At 41.8% G+C, this 23,489-nt stretch overlaps 2 protein-coding genes across 2 annotated transcripts in view; one reads left to right on the forward strand and one right to left on the reverse strand.

Annotated features, from left to right (window-relative positions):
• The window catches only part of RIDA (reactive intermediate imine deaminase A homolog), a 14,470-nt gene extending 12,016 nt beyond the window's left edge, over positions 1-2,454 (reverse strand). Inside the window, exon 1 of the mRNA XM_029923482.1 lies at positions 2,268-2,454. Coding sequence (XP_029779342.1) covers positions 2,268-2,332 — 65 coding nt within the window. The 5' untranslated portion in view covers positions 2,333-2,454. The remainder of the gene's footprint in view (positions 1-2,267) is intronic.
• Positions 2,455-2,540: 86 nt separating this feature from the next.
• Positions 2,541-23,489, forward strand: part of POP1 (POP1 homolog, ribonuclease P/MRP subunit) — a 30,243-nt gene continuing 9,294 nt past the window's right edge. The window contains exons 1-12 of the mRNA XM_029923697.1: positions 2,541-2,629; positions 3,493-3,636; positions 5,231-5,398; positions 7,462-7,637; positions 9,131-9,379; positions 11,070-11,157; positions 11,590-11,777; positions 12,557-12,813; positions 12,937-13,030; positions 15,276-15,387; positions 15,949-16,068; positions 21,713-21,828. Of these exons, the coding sequence (XP_029779557.1) occupies positions 3,495-3,636; positions 5,231-5,398; positions 7,462-7,637; positions 9,131-9,379; positions 11,070-11,157; positions 11,590-11,777; positions 12,557-12,813; positions 12,937-13,030; positions 15,276-15,387; positions 15,949-16,068; positions 21,713-21,828 (1,710 nt within the window). The 5' untranslated portion in view covers positions 2,541-2,629; positions 3,493-3,494. The remainder of the gene's footprint in view (positions 2,630-3,492; positions 3,637-5,230; positions 5,399-7,461; positions 7,638-9,130; positions 9,380-11,069; positions 11,158-11,589; positions 11,778-12,556; positions 12,814-12,936; positions 13,031-15,275; positions 15,388-15,948; positions 16,069-21,712; positions 21,829-23,489) is intronic.

The following is a 23,489-nucleotide window of genomic DNA, read 5'->3' on the forward strand; positions in this document are numbered from 1 at the left end:
TTAAAAAAATAAAATTTTTTACTATCTACACATCGTTGTTGCCCAATGTTTTGATTGCTTCCTTTCCTATCATCATCGCTGCCTTACTTGCTCATAGAATTTTCCTCAGGGTCCAGTGTGATAAAGGAAAGCAAAGCAACTTGGAGAATGTCAAGACATGACATATGATACTTACTGTTGGTAAATTAGAATTGGCCTGAGCCACCCAGGCGCCCCTAAAGTTTCCTTTTTAAATGTCTTAAAGTGAGCTCTCTTAAGTAAAAGTGTTAAGTAAATTATGATATAGGTGGTACATAGATTTGGCAAATGGAAAAAAAAAAAGCTGTAGTTGGATTACTAAAAGTTCCTTCAAAAAATATGCCATGTATTCTTCCACCACTATGCCTCAAGTCATTCCCTCTACCTGGACTTCCTGCTGAAGTCCTTAAAGTAATTAAAAATCACTTTACGACAGTACTATACAACTGGCAAACCCAATCTTCAAAACCCAACTCAAGGACCACCTTTTTAGGAGCCCTCTTAAATCTTTCTCTTCCTCTGTCCCCAGTTACCATCAATTTTTTTCTTCTCCTTTTTTGCCATCTCCCCTGCCCCCTCCCTCCATGACCACTTACTGCCACTGCATTTATTTCTAACCTTGCTATAGAAATTATCGTCCTGCACCAGGAAGTGCTATTTCCCATGGCAGTGCGGTTCAGAGGACGGAGCTAGGGCTTGTTCAAATCCAGCTCTGCCCTCTACGGACTGTCTGACCTTGGACGGAGGTTTTCTTTGTATAAAATGATGGGAGTTGGAGAAGAAGTTGTCACAGTGGCCACCATGCAGCACACACTAAATGAAAATGTTCCCTTTTCTTTCCCCTACATGTGTGAATGTCTTTCACACCAGATTGATTCTCATACATTTTTTGTATCCCCTGCAGTGCCTCACATAGGGTAGGTACTCAATACATGCATGTCATAGTCCAAGTGTTCAAGTGTAGATGTTTTCCATCTGTGACTCTTTTAACAGTGCTCAGATACTTTTTTAAAGGAAAACTGGGAAAAGGGTTACATGGTATACTTTATGAAGTATTTAAAGTAACAAAAATTTTATTTGAGACAAAAAGTCTCCAAGAATTCATAGGATAAGATTTAACAGTTTTAACTGACATTTTAAGAAAATAAAGTTTTTTTTAAAAAGTAATTTTTAAATTTCTGGGTGGCTCAGTTGATGAAGCATCAGAGTCTTGATTTCAGCTCAGGTCAGAATCTTGAGGTTTGTGGGAATGAGCCCCACGTTGGACTCTGCGCCATCGGCTTGGGATTCTTCCTCCTCCCCCCCCAAATAAATATATATACTTAAAAAAAAAGCAATTAACCTTTTTATACTAACAGCACTTCTGACAAGTGGAAGTGCATGGATGCAGGGTAGACTTTCTGGCCAGTATACATACATTTAGCTAGAGCATGTCAGGGCAATCTTAACAAATGATTTCTGTTGTGATTTGTTTTTTATTTTATTAGTGGGAAATAAGCATAGGCAACTAATGTATAAACATCCACGGCATTTCTCTATGAGTTGTAAATATCAGTGTCTTGGTTAGATGAGCAGTGATTTGCTCAAAGAATTCAGCTCCCCAGAGACACTCACATCTGTCCATGGTATTTATTCCTTTGAATTAAGAGAGGGTTAGACCAAACATTATGCTAAGTGAAGGAAGTCAGTCACAAAGGACCACATATTGTAGGTAGGATTCCATTTACAGAAGAAGTAGAAAACAGGCAAATCCAGAGAAACTGGAGGCAGATTAGTGGTTGCCAGGGGTTAAGCGGGAAAGAATGGGAAGTCGCAGCTAATGGGTATGGGGTTTCTTTTGGAGGCGATTAAAATATTCTAAGATTATGTAGCGGTGAATCCTGTTAGTACAATAAAAACAATACTGAATTGTACACTTTAAGGGGTGAATTTTATGGGTATGTGAATTATATCTATATAAAATGGTTGCAAACAAAAAACAGTCCACAAATTAAAAAAAAGTGACCCTTATGGTCGGCGGAACGCTGTGGCCTCCAGGTCCGGGCAGGGTTCCCGGGAACATAAGCTCCTGTTGGCCAGTGGGGCCCTCACTGGAAAGGGTGTCTTACCCTTCCGGGTTCAGCGTGTTCGAGGAGGTTGGACCCGATGAAGCCCGAGTCCCGCTCCAGTTGTGATCCTGAGTGGCTCCAACTCAGGACCCCCGACCCCACAAGCCCAGAGTCCATCCGCGCAGCCACCCGCCTCGTTACCTGTAAGGACCGATGGCCCCTGGAGCTTTTGTAGTGCTGATCACCTTTCTGATTAAAGATGCCATGGCTAGGCCTTTTATCTCTCTGCCCCTCCAAGAGAAAAACCTTGTACACCTCCTCAGCTGGCGTCTCACAGCACTTATCAACCTAGGGGAGAATCTTCGTGGTAACTTGTTTCCGGGACGGATTCGCTCTGCATTCTGGTAGTTGTAGTCTCTGCCAGGCCCCCGGCCACGTGGAGGCTGCGGTCGCGCTTGCGCATGCGCTCTGCAGATCGGTTGTCGCACACGTCTTCACGGAGGGGACTGGCGCAGAACCTTGTCATTCTGACCCGGGGAGCCCTGCCTGAGAGCCTCTGGCAGGTAGGTCGTGACGGGCTGGTGTCCCCCGGGGTCCGCGAGTCTGGGGGGAGTGTGCGTGGCGGCCCCCGCCCGACGCCCGCGCACAGTTGCGCCTCTCCCGGTTTTCTTCCGTTCACTCCTCGCTGACCTCTTCATCCCTTGCAGCCCGCGCCTGGGCCCCGCTTTTCGCCCTCGAGCCTCCTGCGTCGGGCATTTCCCCGCATTGTCCCGCCGGGCGGACGCAGTCCCGGGAATGGGCTTGCGGCCCCTCTCCTGGCAACCACTCTGAAGGAATGAGTTGGGTCATTCAGGGGGCCACTCTGAGATCTGGGCGTCGTCCACCTTGGGCCCCTCCTATGTTCCCTTTCTGGAGTGCTTCTTCTAGCTTCACGGGTCTCACCGGAGAGCCCCGGTGACTTGAATCTGCTTTCAAAAAGGATAGGCTGGTCTCTTGGCCGATAGTCATGCTGTGTCAGAAGGCGTGGTACTCGGCCAAATGTTTCTTATTCTGTTAATAAATGTATTATAGGCACACTTCACTTCGTTTATGCACCCAGTGCACTATGTGCAAGGTACTCTGCTAGGTGTAATCCGGAATATACTAATAATGGTCTCTTCCATCAGTAGAATTATTTTTTTTCTATTAAATTGGGTTTGTGGTATTTATACCGTTCATGGCTCCCCTAGAGATACCCTGGTGATGAATCTCTGCTGTAGGTCAAGGATCGTGATAATACTTTGATATCATCAATCTGCCTTTAATAAATGAAGATTTATTATATTGAAGGATCAGATTCTGAGTTACAGGAATATTTACTAAATGTATTTTTATTTTTGCATGGAAGTTCCCTTTCGTTATACCAAATTTATTATTTTCGTTCCAGAAATGTCTAATGCAAAAGAAAGAAAACATGCTAAGAAAATGAGAAACCAGCCCACCAACGTGACTTTGTCCTCTGGCTTCATGGCTGATAGAGGCACAAAGCACTATAATGGAGGTGGGAAATCTTTCCAAGCTCAAAAACAAGGTAAGATACACACAGTACTCTCCACTCTGTTTGGATCAAAATGCTATGTCAGCTCTTTTTGACAGTTTTTATTTAAATGGTAAATGACCTGCACTAAAAAAGGTACAGTTGACCCTCATTATTCACACATTTTGTTTTGCTGATTCACCTAGTTGCTAAGTATATTTGTAACCCCCAAATTAATACTCATGGTACTTTGGTGGTTACTCGTGGACTTGCGAGGAGAGGGAGAAGATTTGAGTCACCCCATGTGGACATTCTCAGCTGAGGTTCCCAGCTGCCTTCTTGTTTCAGCTTTTGTACAGAAATGGCCAGAGGGTGGAGACTCTGGTGCCACATAATGCGGGAGGCTCCTGGTCTCACTAGGGATTGAGTTCTCCTTATGGGTGGCCTCAGGCAGATCACTTGACACTTCTGAACCTCTTTTCTCTGTTGTAAAATAAAGGAAACAGAATCTACTAGGATGAGTTATGATTTGAGATCGCAATCGATGTGATCTATATGTGTATGTATACATGTATGTATATATATATTTCTTCTGGAAACAATTGTTCAGTATTTGCTAATTCAGTGTTCAACTTTAAAGCATAACTATTGGGAATGGTAAGAATTGGCTGTATGTATCATAGAGTGGACGTATTATATCTCAACATGAACACAATTGTTATTAAATTACACTTCTTTATTTCCTAAAAGAAATAGTGTGTTTATTATATATGCATTTAATTTGTGTGCTGATTTTAGAACCTCATAAAGTGATATGAAGGTGATAGTGGTTCATTGGATAGCAATAGAAAATACTGGTTTAGGAAGATGGCAAGCAGGTGACCAAGAACTTTTGGGGGACACTTTAAAGAATAGTGTGGATTGGGTCTGATTAAGGAAGTTTTAGACTCATATTTGTAAGATTCAGCTTCAGATCCAACAGTTGATGCCTGCCATGCCATGTAATAAGTCTTAATGCGTCTTATCTCATTTAAACCTCCCAGTGACAAACCTTGTAACTTGTTTCATGGTTTATAGGGTCTTCATGAACATTTTAATGGAAATAAGAGGAACACCGTAAAATTCTCTACTCATCTCTCCCTCCCTTTGCAGACCATGATTTGATGTCAATGGTTTCAATGCACAGACATTTGTATAGAGACTTTGCTTTTATTTCTTTTCTTTAATTTAACACAGGCTCCCAACTTGAGTGTGGCAGAGAATTGTGATAAAAGACTGAATATACCAAATCATGGAAATTGTAGTATTTAAGGGGGCTTAGATTTAAAATCAGTATTGTACTATTTGGAGAAAAATTCCCTCATAATTTATATGCAAGGTTTACTTGTCACGCTGACAAGGTCAGCCAGCAGGCCGCCTGCTAGCTTTATCCCCTTGGTCAAGTTATCAAGTTAATTCACCTCCCAATTGTGGGTAGATTGCCTCCTCTTTAGGGGAAAGATAGTAATAGCCACCTTACAGGGTGGTTGTAGGATTAAAAACCTAATTAGTGTTGCCACCCAGCCAGGAAATGGTGTTCTCCACTGTAATTCATATTCCAGGTAAGGCTGACATATTTCTTCTTGTTTTCTTTTTGAAAATACACTAGAGCTTCTTTCTGGAACTCCACGACAGCGGCATACCAAAATGATCCACCATTCCCCAGCGGATCCTGATGTGAATGAACAGTCTTCCTCCAAAATGATGTTTAAAAAAAAGGGAGGATGGAAAGCAGGCCCTGAGGGGACTTCTCAGGAGATTCCCAAGTATATAACGGGTAGGTGTATGTGAAGAAGTGAGGTCTGGTTATACGATGAGCTCTTTGCTTCTACCACAGCCAGATTCCCAGTGCTTTCTACCTTGGCCCTGCCTCCCCGTCTCTCTCCTCTCCTCCTTCCAGTTGGGGTTCTTCTGGCTTCCTGTCTGGACTGTGGCTGTAGTTTACTTGGGCCTGATTGCTCTCCCTTCTTCAGTTTCTCTTTTTTCCTCTTCTCCGTGTTCTTATAAGTCCTTAACTGTGAACTGTTCCTCTTTGTCCTAAAATCTTCTTTGCCCTTGCCCACCCCTTTTTAAAAATATAAAATGGCATCTAACCGCCTCACGCCAGTCAGAGTCGTTAAAATCAACAAATCAAGAGACTATAGATGCTGGCGAGGTATGGAGAGACGGGCACCCTCCTACACTGCTGGTGGGAATGTAAACTGGTGCAGCCGCTCTGGAAAACAGTGTGGAGGTTCCTCAAAAAACTATCCATAGAACTCCCTTATGACCCAGCAATAGCACTGCTAGGGATTTACCCAAGGGATACAGAAGTGCTGATGCATAGGTGCACATGTACCCCCATGTTCATAGCAGCACTGTCAACAATAGCCAAAACATGGAAAGAGCCTAAATGTCCATCACCTGATGAGAGGATCAAGAAGATGTGGTATAGATACAATGGAGTACTACATGGCAATGAGAAAGAATGAAATCTGGTCTAACAGGAGAAACCTAACAGGACCATAGGGAGGGGAAGAGGGAAAGAGAGTTGGGAAGAGAGAGGGACGCAAAACCTGTGAGACTACTGAATACTGAAAACGAACTGAGGGTTGAAGGGGGCGGGGGAAAGAGGTGGTGGTGATGGAGGAGGGCACTTGTGGGGAAGAGCACTGGGTGTTGTATGGAAACCAATTTGACAATAAACTATTTAAAAAAAGAAATCACCTCCAAAATTATGCAGCAAAGAATAGATAGTTTATGACTTGGGAGAACAAAAAGAAACTTGCAAATACTTGATGTTGGCAGATCAATTAAGTGGTAATACATGCTACATTATAATTTTAATCATCATGAAATTAAAATATGGTAATGAGTGTTAAAAAATAAAAATAAAATGGCATCTAAATGCATTCTCCAAAGAGGAGACCAAATTTAATGCACCCTGAGGGCAACCCTGAGGGCAACCAAGACCTTTAACTACCTGTCTCTAGGACCTTTCAGATGTCATCTCCTGATACTCCCTCCCCCATCGCCTGCACCCCTGCTGTCCATAACCCCATATTCCTTAGGTATGCCTTGTGATTTCTGTGCCTGGTGGGAAAAATGTACTTAAATTTCCCCAGCATTCTGTTTACAATTCAAAAAAAGGACTGCTTTTCAATCAGGAAAACTAGTAATAGTTAGGACTACATATTTGGGAAATGCAGAAAATATTAAAGAAAAAAACTCTTGTAGTCACAATCGTTGCTAAGATTTTGTTTTTTCTTTGTTTTCTTATGTGATTGTTGTACTTGAAAATGGTTGTGCTTGGGATGCCTGGGTGGCTCAGTTGGTTAAGCATCCACTTCTTGATTTTGGCTCAGGTCATGATCCCACGGTTTTGAGATCAAGTTCCACGTTGTACTCTGTGGTGACAGCATGGAGCCTGCTTGGGATTTTCTCCCTCCCTCTCTTTCTCTCTCTCTCTCTCCCTCCCTCTTTTTCTCTGCCCCTTCCCTGCTTACATGTTCTCTCTCTTCCCCAAAATAAATAAATTAAACTTTATGTTAAAAAAATGGTTGTGATTTATATTGCATGTAGCCCTCTGTTTTAAGGAATTGTTTGGAGACATGCTTTTAAACTTTTTTATGATTAAAGTGACCCTGAATCCTTATGGAGGACTTGAAAAATAGTAGTAGAAACAGAATGGTTTTATAATCTTATAAAACAGATATAGCTACCATCTGTATTAATCTACTTATGGGTTTGGGTGGTGGGTGAATTTTAAGTTCCTGTACTTCAAATCTGTCTTCTTCTGAGATCTGCCAGGAGTATTGATTCAAGACTTGTCTTTAATTATGGTGCTATTTTTGTCTATAGCTTCTACTTTCGCTCAAGCCCGAGCTGCTGAAATCAGTGCTATGTTGAAAGCAGTGACCCAGAAGTCTTCTAATTCACTGGTTTTCCAGACGCTGCCCCGGCACATGAGGCGGAGAGCCATGAGCCACAATGTCAAACGCCTTCCCAGGCGGTTGCAGGAGATCGCCCAGAAAGAGGTATACGTTTCACTGAGTGTAAATGTTCAAGTTAGGAGCTCCTCAAAGAAACTGAGAAATGTAAACCCAATGGGATTAAAGTGAAAACGCGCATGCTCATTCTGCATATTTTTTGGTTTAATCATTATCCCCCCACCATCCTCCTCTCTGTCTAATTAGTAAGCTGTCGGATATTACATGTAACATTTGGAAGCCTTTTTGTTCGTTCATTTGTTCTTTCTTTCTTTCTCTTTCTCTCTCTTTCTCTCTCTTCTGGTTTTTTTTTTTTCATTAATTTCAAGTCGGAAGTCCTCCCTTTTTTTAATGGTGTTAGTTGACATTCTGCTGTCAATGAAAAATAAAATCCTGGGGTGCCTGGGTGGCTCAGTTGGTCGAGTGTCTGGCTTCAGCTCAGGTCATGATCCCACGGTTCATGGGTTTGAGCCCCGCATTGGGCTCTGTGCTGACAGCTAGCTCAGAGCCTGGAGCCTGCTTCAGATTCTGTGTCTCCCTCTCTCTCTGACCTTCCCCTGTTCGTGGTGTCTCAATTTAAAAAAAAAATAAATAAAATTAAAAAAAATCCTGACCTTCTTACAACATAAGCAATTTTAGGTCTGCATTCTGGGGGTGTGGCCAGCTTAAAGTTGGAAAAATAAATGAAAAAGCAGCAACAATGCCTAGTACTTGCTTTTCGACTTTTTCAATGTTAAAAACTTAAAGCTTGGATTTAAGTTTTGCTCAAGTCTAATTGTTTTTGGCTTTACCAAAATTCTTGGCTTGGACATTCTAAAATTGTCTAAGTTACTCATGTCTTAGCTACTTGATTCAAAAGTTCCTCATGGAGTGCCTTCTGTGTGGGGTACTGTACTGGTGGTGGGGTAGAGGAGTTCATCCACAAACGAATGGAGAAGAGTTTTATTGTCCCCCCCCACCACCCCCACAAAAATTTAGCTCAGCTGTGGAAGAGATTGAGAGTGAAAACTGAACAGGAATTTTGTGCTTTCTTGATTGAATGTAAGGTTTGTTTGCCATGGCATTTGTCTATCAGTACCTAACTGACATTGAAATGTATAGGTTTTCCTCACTTTACATTTTTCATCCTGTTTTGGGTTTAGTTCCAATCTCAGAGATTTAAAAAACAGTAAAACCAGTAATAATAAAGCTAGCGTCTGACTTACTCTCTTGCTCTCTAATACGAATAGCCACAATAAGCTTGCGTTGCTGTGTGGAGCATTTTATAAATTCTCTAATCCTCATAGTCCACAAAGCTGGGCCAGTTAGTGAGCGATAGCAGTGTGCTTCCTCTCTAAGTTTGCCTGTTTCTGAAATCTTCACTCTTCTGCCTTCTTTCTGCTCTTTCACTGGAGAGATCGCTGAGACAAAAAATTAAGCATACTGACGGAGTCTGAGAGGTACTCCACCTAATCCAAAGTTAGTTGTTTGAATTCCTCATGTGTCACTTTTATTTTGAGATAGTTACCAACCAGGACCTGCCTCTCTCCTTGAAATCGCAGGCGGAGAAAGCAGTGCATCAGAAAAAAGAACATTCAAAAAACAAGTGCCATAAGGCTCGAAGATGTCACAAAAACCGCGTGCTAGAATTTAACCGTAGACAGAAGAAGAACATCTGGCTAGAGACTCACATCTGGCACGCCAAGCGGTTCCACATGGTCAAGAAGTGGGGCTACTGTCTCGGGGAGAGGCCCACCGTCAAGAGCCACAGAGCCTGCTACCGGGCCATGACTCACCGCTGTCTCCTGCAGGTGCGCTCCTCCGGTTGCTTTTTCTTTTCGTTTAGACAAAATGGAAGTGCTGTTTGGGCTCAGCTCTAAAGGATCAGAAAATGGGAGAGTTGGCAGAGGCAGAGGAAGTCCGGTAAGAGGGAAGAAGGGAAATAAATCCGGTGGGATACAGAGGAAGAGAGTGCAGTCCTAAGAAGAGGATGACATTGAGGGGAGATCAGTTCAGGACGGTCTTGGCGGTCATGTTCGAGATTTATTCAGCATTGATTTTTTCAGAGGTCATTCATCAACAACAAATATTTGCGTGCCCTTAGCAGTGTTCAGATTGCTGTTCTCAGTGTTTAGGATTCAGTGGGATGCTAGGACGTTGGTTTTAAATTCTCTGAGACGGCGGTTTGTTTTAGAGCCTGGTAATAGTATTTATCTGGTTGTCCCTCTCCCCTTCTCCCAATTGCTGAATCAGTCACTTTCACTCTCACAGGACATACGTAGAAATTTACTCTTTGAAGATTCTGTCTTATAATGAAGGATGGCCTTGGCCAAGTTTTACTGTTTTTTAAGATTTTTTTCTTTTTATCTGAGTGTAGTTGACACACAGTTACCTTGGTCACAGGCGCACAACATAGGGTTTCAGCTTCTCTGTGTTTTATGCTGTGCTCACCACGGTGTAGCTGCCTACCATCTGTCACCGTTCAGCACTGTGACAGTGTCATTATCTGTATTTGCTGTGCTTGACCTTCTATCCCCATGACCTGTTCATTCTGTAACTAGAAGCCTTGGCCAAGTTTTGAAAACCATTGGTATTAGGAGTCTCTGATACCTCTCGAAAGCAATCTAGGAGAATAATCAATATAAAAACCTTTAAAACTTGTGGTAAAATATACATAACATCAAATTTTACCAGTTTAATTATGTTTTTTTAAAGATTATATTATTATATTTTAAACTTTATGTATAAAACATTAACAAAAATTCATTTAAAAAGGGACATGTGGGTGGCTCAGTCGGTTAAGTGTCTGACTTCGCTCAGGTCATGATTTCTTGGTTTTGAGTTTGAGCCCCATATGGGCTCTCTTTTATCAGTACAGCGTCTGCTTGGGATTCTCTGTCCCCTTTCTTTCTGCCCCTCTCCCACTTGCTCTCATTCTCATTCTCTCTCTCTCTCTTGAAAATAAATAACACATTAAAAAAGTAATTTAAAAAAACCTCAGTTTTAGAGAGAGAGACAGTACGAGTGGGGAGGGGCAGAGAGAGAGGGAGACAGAGAATCCCAAGCAGGCTCCACACTGCCAGCTCAGAGCCTGATGTGAGGCTCGAACTGATGAAACCAAAAGCTGGACATTTAACCGACACCCATGGTTTTATTTTTAAATAATCTCTATACCCAGTGTGAGGCTTGAACTTACAACCCTTAGATCAAGAGCCAGTGCTCCACTGACTGAGCCAGCCAGGCACCCCCACAGATTTTCTTTCTAGAAAGGACACAGTAACTTAAATTTCAAATGAAAGTTCATTTTGACTTTGCTTTATATTGACTTAAGAATATTTGCTAATGTCCTAAGAATAGACAGGTTTCAGATTTTGACTTATGATAGCTTTACAATTTATTTTGTGTCTTGTAGAAGTTTTTCTGATGTGACTTCTGGCCTTTTTTACAGTTTTTCTCCATGTTCCATCCTCAGTATTTGATTACATCTCTCCCTTTGTGCAGGATTTATCCTACTACTGTTGTTTGGAGCTGAAGGGCAAAGAGGAAGAAATACTGAAGGCACTTTCTCCAATGTGTAGCATTGATGCAGGTAAACTGGTTTTAAAGCTGAGTGCTATTTTAGTCTTTGCATATTTGTTCATTTCATGAGCAAGTAAGCTTTTCAGAATTTAAACATGTATAAAAATGGACGAGGCAATTCTTGTTCCCAGTGAGAATGTTAACGTAAGAAAGGTGGGGTGGTTACGAATTACTTGTAACATCGTGCGGTGGAAAGTGAGAGAACCGGGATTCTGGTACAGTGAATTCAGTGGGGCAGGAACTCATTCATTCATTCATTCATTCATTCATTCAGTGTTTATTGAGGACTTAGTGTGCCTACTAGACCCAGGCTTTGATCTAGGCAGTGGTCAACCCCAGCACCTCATCCCTCATGGGGATAATAGATAGAGGATGGCAGTCAGGAAATGACACTGCCATCTCAGCACTGGAACTCATGGGCTTTTTTTTTTGTCTGTGTCAGGACTGACTTTTGCAGCAGTTCACTGCTTGTCTGGAAAACGCCAAGGTAGCGTCACGCTTTACCGGGCAAATAAATACCCTCGAGAAGTGCTGGGGCCTGTTACGTTCATTTGGAGGCCTGAGTGGACCCCCGGGCACACTTCGGAGAGCAGGCAGTTATGGATTTGGCTTCACCCAACTCTGAAACAGGTACAATCCTTGAGTTACTTCCTCACGGCGATGCTTTGGAAATTTAAATAGTATAAAAGTTTGGCTGAGAGCTTGGTATTTCAATATAGGGAAGAACATAATGTGAATAACATGCAGTGGCTTGAAACGCTGCATTTGGTCTCCTGGTCCTACTGGGTCTGAATCGCTTCCTTGGTGTTCAGGTGTGTATTCAGGTGTTTGTAAGACCCTTTTTGATAATGAGAAGCTATTTTGAGTAATTCTGATTTTTTTTTTTTTTTTAAGTTACTTATTTGAGAGAGAACACATATGTGCGTGCTAGGGAGGGACAGAGAGAGAGAGGGGGAGGGAGAGAATGCCAAGCAGGTTCTGTACTGCCAGCACAGAGCCTGACTGGGGGCTCGAACTCGCCAACCTGAGATCATGACCTGATCTGAAATCAAGAGTTGGATGTTTAACTGACTGAAACAGGTGCCTCGAATTCTGATGGTGTCTAATTTGTCTCTCTCTTCTTTTTTTTTTTTGGCATAGTCACTGCTTTTATATGGTAGAATAAACATTTTCTCTTTAATCTCATTTTCAAAAAATTTTAATCGTTCAGAGAAGTCACATTATTGTCATTTTTCTTTGACACTAAGTAGTTTTTCGTTTCAAGTGCCATGCATTGTTCAGAAGCACCAAAAAGCTTTTTGATGATGATGAATTTCGTTTAATTTGTAAAGGGATAAAAATGTAAATTGTTATAAGAAGAAATAATTAATATGAATTAAATGACCTGAAGTTTTAAAATATTTCCGTAGGATATTTTAGAGGAAATAAAAGCAGCGTGCCAGTGTATGGAGCCCATCAAATCAACTATCTGCACCCCTGAGCCCCTGCTGACTGCATCCCAAGAAAAAAGCCAGACGGAACTGCCTGATGAGAAAATTGGCAAGAAAAGGAAACGGAAAGATGATGGAAAAAGTGCTAACCCAGTTAAAAAAGTCATCGGTGACGGAACTAGAGATGCGTGTCAGCCATATTCTTGGATCTCTCCAGCCACGGGCATTACCATCAGGTACAGGCTGAATTCTCTCCGAAGCCAGAGGAAGTTCTGGTGAAGACTTGCTCTGTTCTTGCCAGTGGCTCAGACACTGTGCACGAAGGAGGTTTCCATCTTAAGACCTTTTCCCTCTTTCAGTGACTTGACGATGGAGATGAACAGGCTGCGGCTGATCGGCCCGCTTTCCCACGCGATCCTGACCGACGCCCTCCAAGCTGCTGCTGTCCACACCGTAAGAGTGAGCGTGATCGCAGCGCTCTAGTCCGGTCGCGTCCTCAGCAGATTTGTGAGACCTCACGTATTTCCGTAGCATTTGGGGCCATGCCCTACAGATGTTTGGTTCTCTCCTTAAATGTTTATTATCAAATGCTTTGTCGTCTTTCACTTCTAGAAGAACAAATCCAAGTGAATCTAATAAGTAAACTAACTTGTTCTTATGTAAGTACATACTATCCTTGCAAGTTTGTGAGTTTTGTGGGTAACAGAACCCCTAAAACCACTGCAAGCACGTACCGGGTTTTGTTTGTTTGTTTGTTGGTACTTGTGTGGTGCATATTTTCTGGGGCTGGTTTTAAGGGTCTGTGCTCCCTAAAAGTTTAGGAGCAGTATGTCTAGCACAGCACCATCTTCTAGAATTTCCTGCACGGATGATGCTCTTCTGTGGCATCCAGTATGGTAGCCAGTAGCCACAGTTAGCCCTTGAGCATTTGAAATGTGGCTGGTGTGACTGAGGAGCTGACTTTGTACCTTGGTTTAATTTTAATTAAATCAAAATTGCTGTCTGTGGCTGGTGGCTACCAAGTGGACCATGCAGGTATAGAGAGGAGAGATTAAGTTAGGAGTCAGATACTCGGATTCAGATTCAGTTTGTTTCCCGTGTATTAGTGCAGCTAACCCTTCCGCTGACTGTGCCTCTCACAGAGTTGACATGGTCAGATAAGATGTTAAGTCTGAGCTTTTAATGAAGAAAGATACTTTAAAAAACAAAGGCTACTCCTCCCTCCTTCCCTCTCTCTCCCCCTCTCCCCCTTTCTCTCCTTCTTTCCTCTGCCTCCATTGCTTCCACACTAGCCTCAACCTCTGTATCTCTTGCCTGTGTACCAAAACAGCTTTTTCACTTCTACTGTTCTTTCTTTTCACTCCATTCTTCATGCGGGAAATGGAATGATCTTTTAGCAGTTCATTCACATCATGTTACTTTGCATTTAAAAGCTTTTGAATAGCTTGTAATTATGGTAAAATCCAAAGCCTTTACTGTGACTGCGGACTCTGGACTCTTGTGCCTCCTGCCTCTGGCCTCATCTCTCCCCACCTGGACCTCAGCCCCAGTGGCTCTCTTTCAGGTCCTAGAATATGTCAGATTTCCTTGAGAACCTTCTCAGCCCCTTGCCCACCTGGCTGAACCTCTGCCCCCCACCCCCTGCCTTTGCTTGGTTAAACCTTCCTTGTTCTTCAGATTTCAGCCTCTGTATCATTTTCCTCTAGAATCCTTTCCTGACCCCCAAGTTCAAGTATGTAAGTTCTATTTCATCATATTTTGCACATTTCCTCAATTTATATGTTTAGATTCGTTTGTGTACTTAGGCGATATTCACATTGAATTTTGATGGCAAAGATGCTGTCTTTTGTGCTTAGCACAGTGCTTAGTGCAGAGTAGGGGTTCCACTCTAGCTAATAAGTTGCTCAGGGAGGATCTGAACCTAAGACGTTTGGTTCCAGAGCCTGTGCTTTCCACCTGTAAGCTATGCTGTCTTGAGTTTCTGTGAGGTAAATAGCCCATTATGAGAGTACTTCTTTAGAATCTAGGAGCACATCCTATGATGTATGAATCATGGCTGGAGGTTCTCTTCCTGGTATTTGAGGTGCTCTTTGGTTTTTTTGTTTTAGGTTTTTGTTTTGTTTTGTTTAAGTAATCTCTGTGCCCAGCATGGGGCTCGGGACACCGAGATCGAGAGTCGTACTCTCTGCCCACTGAGCCAGCCAGGTACCCCTGAGTTGCTTTTTGAAACCTTGCTCAATTCCTGGTTCTGTCTGGGAAAAATACAAGGAAAGCTTTTGTGTGTCTTACTTGAAGTCTCTTGGAATAATGTAATTAGTTGTAGGATATCCTTTTGCTGTAAGATTTCTTCAAACAGAAGGTTTGGTTTTTCTTTGGTGGGGAAGGTTTTGTTGCTTAAATTGGTACGGAGTTGGTGATCGCGGGAGAGGAGCAAGGAGCAGGCCTCTTGTCGGTAGTGTGCGGAGAGAAGACCGCAGGTGGGAAGCAGCTGGGGGGCTCTGAAAACCACGGATGTAGTTGTTGGTGTGTGAAATCTCGAGAGAAGTGTGACACTGTGTCCTTGCCTCTAGTGAGAAGAGCAGTCAGTCTGGTGTTAACGACTGTGTTAAATATGGTGGCAGTTTCCCACATATCACGGCCACAACAAACCTCTCAAGTCTGATTCATTATTTGGTGAATAGGAGTTGTTATTTTTCAGGAGGGAGAGGACACAGAGAAGACACCTCACCGTTGGTGGACTGAAACCTGTAAGAATCCTGATAGCGTTTCCCTTCATCACAGACAAGAAGCCATTTTTGAGTTGTTGGGAGGTATTCAGAGGGAATGCTGACTGGGTGGCTTGGGGAAGAAGGGAGGGGTGGGAAGTGGGTTAAAAGAATGTTTTCCAGTTGGGCTACCTACAGGAGTGGTGCTGTTTAATTTGGAACTTTTTGACATAATACTGCAAGAAAACATGTCCGAGAGGTACCTACCTCAGTGAGCGTGGGAAACGCTATTTGAGTATATATTAGTATTCCAAGGAGCTGCCACTCTGTCATGATAGGTAAACACAGAGACCGGGCACTAAACTAAGGACCAGACTTACCTGTATGTCAGTGTGTGAGTGTGTAAAGCCCCTGTGGTTATCACTGAGGGAAATATACGTGTTCGTGTTGTAAAATGTTCTGTTTTATTAATTTAATGTTTTTGGTTAAGAAACATCACTCTTTATGAATGTTAGTTTACTCCCAAAAAGTATTAATGGGAAAAAAGAGGAATGCGTGTTTTTTTAATAGCCCAAGAAGAAATCAAATTTGAAAATACAAGCATATATGTATATATTGTGAGCGACTTTGTATAAACTTGGTTTTTTGTTTTTGTTTTTGTTAAAGGAATAGCATCACCAGCAGAAATTCCAGCCGGTACTATTTTGGGACTGACAGTTGGGGATCCTCGAATAAATTTGCCTCAAAAGAGGTCCAAAGTTTTGCCCAATCCAGAAAAATGCCAAGGTATAGTTTCCAGAACACCCTTGGTTTTCCTTACAATTGTGAGTAGTTTAGTCCCATTAGAAGAGGTCTGACACTTCTCCATTAGCTTCATTTATAAAACATTAGGGTGATCTTTACCTGCCTCCCTTTCAAGGTGATTTTGACCAAAGGAAATGGGGTGTGTAGAAGTATCTTTTAGCTTTGAGACATGTAGCCTGATCCTTACATTCATTTTTTTCCCCTTGAGTTCTTTATTTTTAGTATCTGGTAAAAACTGTCTTTCTGCAAACTGGGTTCTCTGAAAATGCCTGGCATTTCAGAACTTTAAGTGTGAGGAAGGGATCTGCACCCGCAGCTGGTCTTGTGCTCATTGGAAGCCTCTGTCTGACCATACAGATGATCCAGGTTCGAATCCTGGCAAGGCCATCCCAGGTGCTGAAGGGTAAGATGACTTGGTTTAGACTCGGTGGAGTGGCTCATGGGAATTGTTTGGGGGGGGCATGGGGTAGGACTCGGCTAGGATTTTAGTCTGATCTCAGATTTGCAATACTTTGTGCTAATATCTCATTGTATTTACTGTCATTTAAACACTGTTCATTGATGGAATCATAAAATTATATTGAATTTTGAGAGGAAAAATACAGGTATGTGTAGTAACAACTTCAGATTTTTATTATTTTTTTCTTTTACCTCTGTGTGTAGTTAATAGCTTATTAAGGGAGCAATAAATTACTGCCTCAGGACCTCACATGAAAGGTGGATTGGATGAGAGAGGGGTTTAAAGATACATAGGCAGGTTCGTTAATTATGGAGCCTTAGACTTTTCTCAATGAGTTGTAGCCTCTTTCTTTTCTTTTTTAATGGCATTATGGTCTGGTGTCATCATGAAAATTGTAGTGTCCTCTGTGCCATTAAATGTTGACTACAATAATCGCCTTAAAGCTGTAGTTAAACTCTGTTTAGTTTCTCTGGTTCCCTCACATTCCTGTCTGGAATGAGGCAGTTCTATATTAAATACTTTTTAAAATAAATGTTTACTTATTTTTGAGAGAGAGCGAGTGAGTAGGGGAGGGCAGAGAAGGGGAGACAGAGGATCTGAAGCAGGCTCTGCGGACAGCAGAGTCCCATGTGGGGCTCGAACTCACAAACTGTAAGATCATGAACTGAGCTGAAGTTGGAACCTACTGAGCCACCCAGGCACCCCTATATTAAATACTTTTTAAGGCTTTTATCTTAATATAAATGAGTTACAGGAAAATTAAAGTTTATCTTGAAAATCATGATTTTGTTTTTAAAAACATAATTTCTACAAAAGCTTTTAGTCATTGTGGTATTTTATTAAAACCTGTTTTAAGTAATTTCTTTGAAGAAGTAGTATGTGAGTCACATAAAGCAGTAAACTTTTTAAGCAGTTAGTATTATACCAATATTATTAACAAATGTGACATATCATCTAGGATGATAATTCAAAATTAAAGTTGGAAATAAACTTAGATGAGCTGGGTCAATAATAGAAGATTAATCCTTGGAAGAATCTCAATGTCAGGATCTAAGTCTTAATTCTGTGATGGACTTCCAGTTTTCTCTTTCTCTGAAGTCATTCTCTGCCTATTTTGACTTGGGAATTTACAAGGGTTTTAGGAGCTATATGCCAGGAGTGGGGCATTTGCACATCAATCTAAATACATATTGTCTTATTTAAAAATATTTTTAAATTTTATTTAATTTTGGTGGGCGGAGGGGGGAGAGAGAGAGAGAGAGAGACAGTATCTGAAGCAGGCACCAGGCTCTGAGCTGTCAGCACAGAGCCTGATGCGGGGCTCGAACTCACAAACTGCGAGACTGTGACCTGAGCCGAAGTTGGAAGCTTAACTGACTGAGCCCCCCAGGCGCCCCTATTTTCTTCTTGTGTCACAGCATCTCAGTGATGTATACTCTTTTTTCAGAGTTCTCTAATTCCTGGTACACACAGAGGATAGTTCGTTATCCCCATCAGGCAAACCCTTCTTTATGGTTTAAGTAGCACCAAAACTGGCCCATTCTAAGTATTAACAGCCTTAAAACCTTAAAGGCTAAAGGAGCTGCTCTTCTTACTCATTAAAGCCTCTTCAGTCACAACTTTTATGTTAATGAGAAAGCTTCTAAGGATGGTGGGCTGGTGTTCAGGGGGAACCAATCACAAAGTTAGAGGCTTGGAACTTTCAGCCCTTTTACCCCTGCTCCACCTAACCTGCTTCTGGAAAGGGAACGGGGTTAGAGATTGAACGAGGGCAATGATTTAATCTGCCTTGCCTACTTGATTAAGCCTCCATAAAAATCTTACATGGTATTGAACACATGGAGGTGTTGGGAAGGGGTTAAGGGCCTCCCTTCCCTCGTACCTTACCCTATGCGTCTCTTCCATCTGGTTGTTTCTGGTTAAATCTTTTTATTTAAAAACAGAAAAAACATTACATTAGTAGTAAGTAAACTGTTTTCTTGAGTTCTGGGAGCCAGTAAATTACTGAATTTGAGGAGGGGGTCATGGGTCAGACCAATTTATGGCCAGCTGGCCAGAAGTACAGGACACCAGGGACTTTGGTTGGCACTGGCATCTGAGGAAGGGGCAGTCCTGAGCCTGAGTCCTTAACCCGTGGGATCAGACACCATCTTCAGGTCAGAATTGATTTGGATGGTACAGTATCAGCTGGTATTGCAGAATTGCTTGCTCTGGGGAAAATGGCCACACGTTTGCTTGTCAGAAGTACTGGGAGTAAAACAGCAAGAGTGCAGAGAAGGAAACAGTTTCTTTCAGTGAAGAACCTGAAGTAATGATGAATATTGATGCTTTGAGGTGGGGGCCTAGGTAGCTCAGTCAGGTGAGTGTCCAACTCTTGATTTTAGCTCCGGTCAGGATTCCAGGGTCACGATTCCAGGGTCACGGCATTGAGCCCTGCGTTGGGCTCCATGCTCAGCGTGGAGCCTGGTTGAGATTCTGTCTCCTCCCCCGCCTCCCCCGCTCCTCTCCTGCACTTGGGCATGCACGCTCTCTCAAAATAAATTAAGAAAAAGTTTACTTGATCGTTTGATCCTTGAACTTGATTTAAATACTAATAGCGTGCTTTTGCAAATCTTTTCAACATAACAGCATTTCACCACATAAATAAAATCTAATTTCTGTTGTATCGTTATTTTAGTATTTATTCTCCTTAGCATCTGCTGATTTGCTCTGATAGTTTTTTTAACTAGTCTTTGTCTTCCAGAGATGAGTTTGCTTTAGAAAATGCTTCATGTTGTGCTCATGGACTTTTTATAATCTTTCTCTTCACGCACTCTTTGGTAGTGTGTACCCAAACCACGGGAAGAGTCAGGTTGCCTTTAGAATGATAGGTGAGAGATGATTGTCCCTTTTTACAGCTTTTCCAAGTTCCGTTAGAGCACTGATCTACAGTCGACTCTGCAAAGTGTTCAATTATTGGTCGTTTTGCCCCAACATCTCTGTTTTTGCTCTTGGGAGAAAAAGCCCTCAGCTTCAGCTGCACCCTTTTAACTGTTCTGCATATTTAATTTAGACTGAATCTGAAGACTGTAACTTTTGTTTATTTAATTCCCAAATGAGAAAAGCTTTTATTAATTTCCTTTGCTTCTCTAAGGAAACTTACTAAGAAAGTTTTATTTTAAAATTTGGTCATCTTCAAATATACTTCAGAAAGAAAACAGGCCATTTCCTTCAGCCTTTAAGTTTTTCTGGAGGTATGTAGTTAATTAGAAGGCTTTTGCCTGAGTATGAAGGAAAATACGCTTTATATGAGCCTCGGGCAAAGGACTTGAATTAGTCATTCGAGACCCACCTAGGTGTGTGCTGACTCCGCTGGTAATATTCTCTTTCTCTCACTACTAAAGACTATTGACCTAAAAGAGCCTTCCCTTTTGCCTTCACACATATTCTATTTTGTTTTAAATAGATGTTATATTTTACAACAGTTTTAGGTTCATGGCAAAATTGAGTGGAAGGAATAGAGAGTTCCTGCCCCCACATATGCACAACCCTTGTGACACTGCATTGACACATGGTCACCCTAAATCCATAGTTTACATTAGGTTCACTCGTGATGTTTTATAGTCTACGGGACTTGACAAATTTTTAACAACACGAGCCCACCACTGTAGTATCATAAAATAGTTTCACTGCTCTAAAAATCTGTGCTCTCCTTATTCATCTCTGGCTCCCTCTCTCAGGCTTGATCTTTTTACTGTCTTCATAGTTTTGTCTTTTCTAGAATGCCCTATAGTTGGAATCATACAGTATGTATCCTTTTCAGGATGATATTCTTTCACTTTGTAATAGTCACTGAAGGTTCCTCCGTGTCTTTTCACAGCTTGATAGCTCATTTCTTTTTAATTCTGAATAAAATTCCATTGTCTGGATATAGTACCTACTTTGTTTCATCTATTTATTTATTATTGTTTTTTAGACTATTTAGAGAAGAGGTTGTGCTTTCCTGTGCCATGTCTTGTCTGCAGCCAGGTCTGAACAGAATCCAGTTCCGTCACTCATGTCTGTGGCGGGACCCCACAGGAGGGCATTCTGGGTAGACAGGGGCTGTTTGAAATGGAGCCTGTTTGCTCCTAGACAGGCCATGTGAACTTCCGGGGCGCACAGCACCATTACTGGGGATGCTGTTGGTTATTATCTCCGTGAGGAACAGCAGCGGACTAGAAACACTTCCTGTTTTAAGGAGCTTTTATCTCAGATCTTTTCATCAAGTTAATATTCTCTATCTTTGTTCTTCCCTGAAATATGTCACACTGTGGCTCAGTCGCTTCCAACTTATTTTTTTTTCCGGCCATCAGACCCATGCAGGTATGTGCCTTTAAGTGACCTTTCTGTGTAGGCAGTTTAGACCTAAGCCACAACTCAGGAATTGTCTGCCTTTTTAAATTTTTTTTCTTTTAATTTTTCAGTCCAAGAAAGTAAGATTTGGAAGATTTTTTTTTTACCCCTAGTGCTTAAATGACTACGTGTAGGAAATCTCTTCTATCAGCATATATGTTTATAATTGAAAAGGTTTCTCCTTTTTTTTTTCCAACTAGAGTACTTTTTGGCATGGTGTAGCTTATTTAAAGGGATGAAACAACATATTTCACAGAAAATATGCTCATCTTAAAGGAATGAGAAAAACATGTTTTGCAGAAGGAATAAATATTCAGCTCAACGAGAAAGGGTTATAAGAGACTTGAAATAATAGGGCAGAAGAAACGGCTGACATCCGCTGGCTCACCTGCATTGGGCCTGGACTGTCAGAAAGAACCTGAAACCAATAGTTAAAATATGGCTTGTACCGTTGTAGCACGTTATAAAGAAATTATTCATCTGTGCAGCGGTTCCTAGAATTTGGTAATCTTAAATGTGGAATTAGACACATTAGTTCTCTAAAGGCAGTTGAATATGGTATTTATGTCTCACATACTAAAAATACATGTCAAAAATACAAGTTTAGAAGCCTTTGCTCTTTCAGATTATCATGAAACTAGCTATAAGAATAGTTGAATTTCTAGTCAAGTAATTTCTAGAGACGTTGAGTGAACATTTTCTTGTAACAGAAGGTCAGGCGGCAACGTTTATAGAGTTTGACTTCACCGATCTACAGAATGTAGTTTGAAGGCTATTTCTTTTCCCTCTTAGATAATGAGAAAGTTAGACAGCTGCTTCTGGAGGGTGTGCCTGCGGACTGTGCGCATAGCTTTCTTTGGAACCAAGCTCTCTGTAAGAATGTCACAGAGAATAAAATCTCGGATCAGGTAACTAATGGTATAAGGATTATTGGTAAAGTCCTGGAGACAAGTTGAAATTCCTCACTCTAGATGCTATAAAAGTTATTTCATCCTTTATAGAATCTCATAGATTTCCTTTTATTTTCAATCTATTGATCCTTTACTTAGGATTTTTTTTCTGTTCTTAGAGAAGAATAATTTCTAGAAAACATTAATACGGAGAATTTTTCTTGAAATGATAATCCCATGGTTTAAATACACTTTTCTTTTATTGCCCCCCCCCTTATAAATGTGCTATCTTTAATGTCACAGGGGATTGAGCTCCTACTGTGACCAGGAATCGTAATAGATGACGAGATAGATGGCTAGGGTATGTTCGAAAAAGTATAGGGTCAAAGGGAGCTGGAAGAAAAGGTACCAAGCCCAGATGAGAGAAATTGGGAGAAGCTTCTTGGGCAGAGGAGCTGGAATTTGAGCTCTTAGATGGGTGGTCAGAATTAACAAGACTTCTTGGGGCCATGAGCCAAGGGTGCAGTGAATAAAGGATTGCTGGAAATGAGACCGGCATGTGTGAGGGCCTGGGCTAAAAACAGGATGATGTGTTTCAGGAATCTTCAAGTTAGATTGGTGGTTTGGAGTTGAGGGTAAGACAGGAGATGAAGAAATAAATAGAGGCCAGAGCATAAAAGACCTTGAGGCATTTTAAGGATTTGGACAGAAGATGTTGAGCTCCATTGAAGGTTTTAAGCTGGCCACATGATCAGACATGGCAGCACTGTGGAGGGTGCATTAGACTAGGGATGGGCTCAGAGAGAGGACTTGTGGTTGGATATCCTTAAAAGAGATCCTGGAAATAGTCCTTAATTGAGGACGTGATGGGGGCCTGAATTGAGGCAGTGTGGCTGCAGTGGAGGGCCTGGGGTTGAATACTGCCTCCTGAAGGTAAATCTGACCAGACAGTGTAGTTGCTTAGATGATCGGAAGTGGGAAAGGAGGAGACTGGCAGATTAGTTCCTGACAGTCTAGCTTAGATTCAACACCTCAGGTAAAAGAGAGCCCAGCCTGATTTGTCACTGTTGCATTCCCAAGTTCTAGAAGAGTGTTTGGCACAAAATCAGTATTCCATATACATCTGAATGGATGAGTAAATGAATAGGCAGTGAATATGTGAACGGATGAATGAATGAGTGAGCACTGGGAACTGTGGCATCAGTCAGCTAGGTGGGGAACACGGGAGGTATGCGGACGCAGTGGGGACAATGAGTTCAGTCTTGGGTAAGCGGAGTGTGAAGGTCCTAGGACTTCGCTGATTAGATGCCCAGGAGACAGGTTTTTGATCCCAGGAGACAAAGTCCTGGCTAAGGAGATAGATATTTTGGCATTACCAACATGTAGGGATGGTAGTGGAAACTCAGCCAGAGGTAAAAAAAAAAAAAAAAAAAAAAAAGAGAGAGAGAGAATCAGGGCTTGGTCAGGCTTGAGGGGTATCCGTGAGGGGACAGTTAGACTTGGCAACATGGAGGCAGTCTCTTGTATAGTTTCTCTGGTGAGCGCTAGGCTTCTCTCCTACCAGTTCATCTCTTTTTACAGCTGGCAAGAAAAGTCTAAGAGGATGTTGTTCACTGCTCCCTACAGTACACGTAACAAATAATTTATAGCATCTTCTCTTCTAAATCTTTAAGACCTGG

This window comes from Suricata suricatta, chromosome 15 (genome assembly GCF_006229205.1).
Source record: "Suricata suricatta isolate VVHF042 chromosome 15, meerkat_22Aug2017_6uvM2_HiC, whole genome shotgun sequence".
In the NCBI taxonomy this organism is placed as follows: Eukaryota; Metazoa; Chordata; class Mammalia; order Carnivora; family Herpestidae; genus Suricata; species Suricata suricatta.